This window comes from Chrysochloris asiatica, unplaced genomic scaffold, assembly GCF_000296735.1.
Source record: "Chrysochloris asiatica unplaced genomic scaffold, ChrAsi1.0 scaffold00034, whole genome shotgun sequence".
NCBI classification, from domain to species: Eukaryota; Metazoa; Chordata; class Mammalia; order Afrosoricida; family Chrysochloridae; genus Chrysochloris; species Chrysochloris asiatica.
In genome coordinates this window covers 4,136,587-4,138,889 of record NW_006408552.1, presented here as the reverse complement: position 1 = coordinate 4,138,889, position 2,303 = coordinate 4,136,587, and the positions used below count along the sequence as shown (strand labels likewise).

At 62.7% G+C, this 2,303-nt stretch overlaps 1 protein-coding gene across 1 annotated transcript in view; it reads right to left on the bottom strand.

Annotated features, from left to right (window-relative positions):
- Positions 1-585: 585 nt before the first annotated feature.
- FZD9 (frizzled class receptor 9) overlaps positions 586-2,303 on the bottom strand; it is a 145,554-nt gene continuing 143,836 nt past the window's right edge. Inside the window, exon 6 of the mRNA XM_006859837.1 lies at positions 586-2,303. Coding sequence (XP_006859899.1) covers positions 586-2,303 — 1,718 coding nt within the window.

The following is a 2,303-nucleotide window of genomic DNA, read 5'->3' as shown; positions in this document are numbered from 1 at the left end:
GGCCCAAAGGTGGGGTTCTTGCAGCCCAGTCCCACTTTGGAGCTCAAAGCTCAGGGCTCAGAGGCAGACAACCAGAAGGTATCAAAAGGAGCAGACAGGCAGGGGAAACACATCTACTGACTCACAAACTCACACAAAGTCTGGAATTCCTGCAAAACAGCTGTTCCACACGGAGCTTGCCTCCTGATTGGAGCAAAGCCAGGAGAGGAAGGGCCTGGGCATGAGCCTAGCACCCACCCCACTAAAACTCACAGAGAGTCCTCCCTGAGTCCTCACCCTCCTACCATCCAAACCCCTTCCCAACCCAGAGAGGACTCAATAATGCCACAAAGGGGTTTATTCCAGTCCCAGCTTCCAGAGAAACTCCACAATAAATTACATCATTAAATAAACTCCCTGCTGGATCGCGTCCTCTCCCAGCCCCATGCTGGACTCAGAGCGGGGCTGAGTGGACGCATGAGGGGCTGCCCAGTCCTCAGCCCCCTCACACTGACTTGCCTGATCTTGACAGCCGGGCAGCTGTCAGTCAGCTGTCTCTCCAGGAGGGGGAGGGCTAGAAGGGGGCAGTCTCCACCACTCCAATCCCTAGAGGTGTGTGGGGTTCTCCAGAGAGGGGTCCGCCTTAATCATGTGCAAGACCACAGTGGGGGCCTTGTAGTGACAGTGGGGGCCACGGCCATAGCCCCCAGGGGTCCTGCAGGCCTTGGCCCGGGCCCGGCCAGCTGCCATCTTCCGGTGGCACAGGCTCTGCCAGGTCTGGAAAGTCTTAGAGCTCCAAACCCAGACTCCACTGGTGATGCCCACCACCAGCGACATGAAGATTTTCAGCATAAAGACAGCCACAGTGGGCACCGAGCCCCCGGGCAAAGAGCAGTCCCTCCGGCCTCCAGGCACGGGCGCTGCTGTGCACTGCTGCTCCGTGGCCCGAAGGCGCCAGAAGTCCATGTTGAGGCGCTCGTAGACGTAGCAAACAATGACACAGGTGGCGGGCACTGTGTAGAGGATAGAGAAGACCCCAATTTTGACCATGAGCTTCTCCAGCTTCTCGGTGTTGGTGCCCCCTGTCTTCATGATCTTGCGGATGTGGAAGAGAGCCACGAAGCCCGTCAGGAGAAAGCTGGTGCCAAGCACCAGGTAGCAGGCCAGAGGCACAAGCACAAACCCTGTGAGCGCTGCTGCGTCCATGCTGGCCACATAGCATAGCCCGGTCAGCTCATCCCCTGCCACCTTGCGCAGGGTCAGGATGACAATGGTCTTGAGAGCTGGCAGGCCCCAGGCCGCCATGTGGAAGTAGCTGCCGTGGGCCTCGATGGCCTCGTGGCCCCATTTCTTGCCGGCTGCCAGGAACCAGGTGAGGGTCAGGACCACCCACCACAGCGAGCTGGCCATGCCAAAGTAATAGAGCAGCAGGAAGACGAGTGTGCAGCCCGTGTTCTCCAGGCCTTCCTGGATCACGTACAGCGCGCCCGCCTCCTGGTCACAAGCCACGCTCTGGGCTCCGGCCACGGCGCGGATCAGGAAAGCCAGCGAGTAGACGTTGTAGCACATGGACAGGAAAATGATGGGACGCTCAGGGTACTGGAAACGGTGAGGCTCCAGCAGGAAGGTGAGCACCGTGAAGGCAGTGGAGAAGAAGCACAATGCCGACCACACCGCCATCCAGACGAGCGCGAAGTCCTTGTCCCGCCGCGACCAGAACACCTCGACGCCCGGCCCGCAGCGCGGCGCGCATGAGCGACTCTTCTCTACGTACTGGAACTTCTCCGGGTTCTCGCAGCCGCCACCGCTGCCGCTGCCGCCGCCTTCCGACCCCGGAGCCCCGTCGCCAGCGGGCCGGGCGGGCCATGGCGCCACCGGCAACATGCCCCGGCCCTGGTGGGGCTCGGCGGGGCCGGCCGTGGCGTTCTCGGGCGCCTCCATGCAGAGCGCGTGCGGGTCGTTGCGCGTGGGCAGCTGCGCACAGTCCAGCGAGTCTGGCCAGCCGAAGTTGAATTGCTCCATGATGGGCGCGCAGCGGAGGCGCGCCTGCTCACACATGGGCCGGCAGGCAGGGATGGGCGTCGAGACCTGGTCGGTGCACATGGGTGCGTAGAGCGAGCACAGGAAGAAGCGCAGATGGCTGTGGCAGCCGTACTGCACCAGCGGCGCGAACTCGTCCAGCTTGGCGGCCGCCTCGCGCTGCGACTCGTGGCCCAGCAGATTGGGCATGCGGGTAAGGTTGTAGCCGATGCCGCGACACATAGGGATCTCCACCGCCTGGCACGGCGCCGGTCCGCGCCCGCGCTCCGGATCGAAGCGGCCAA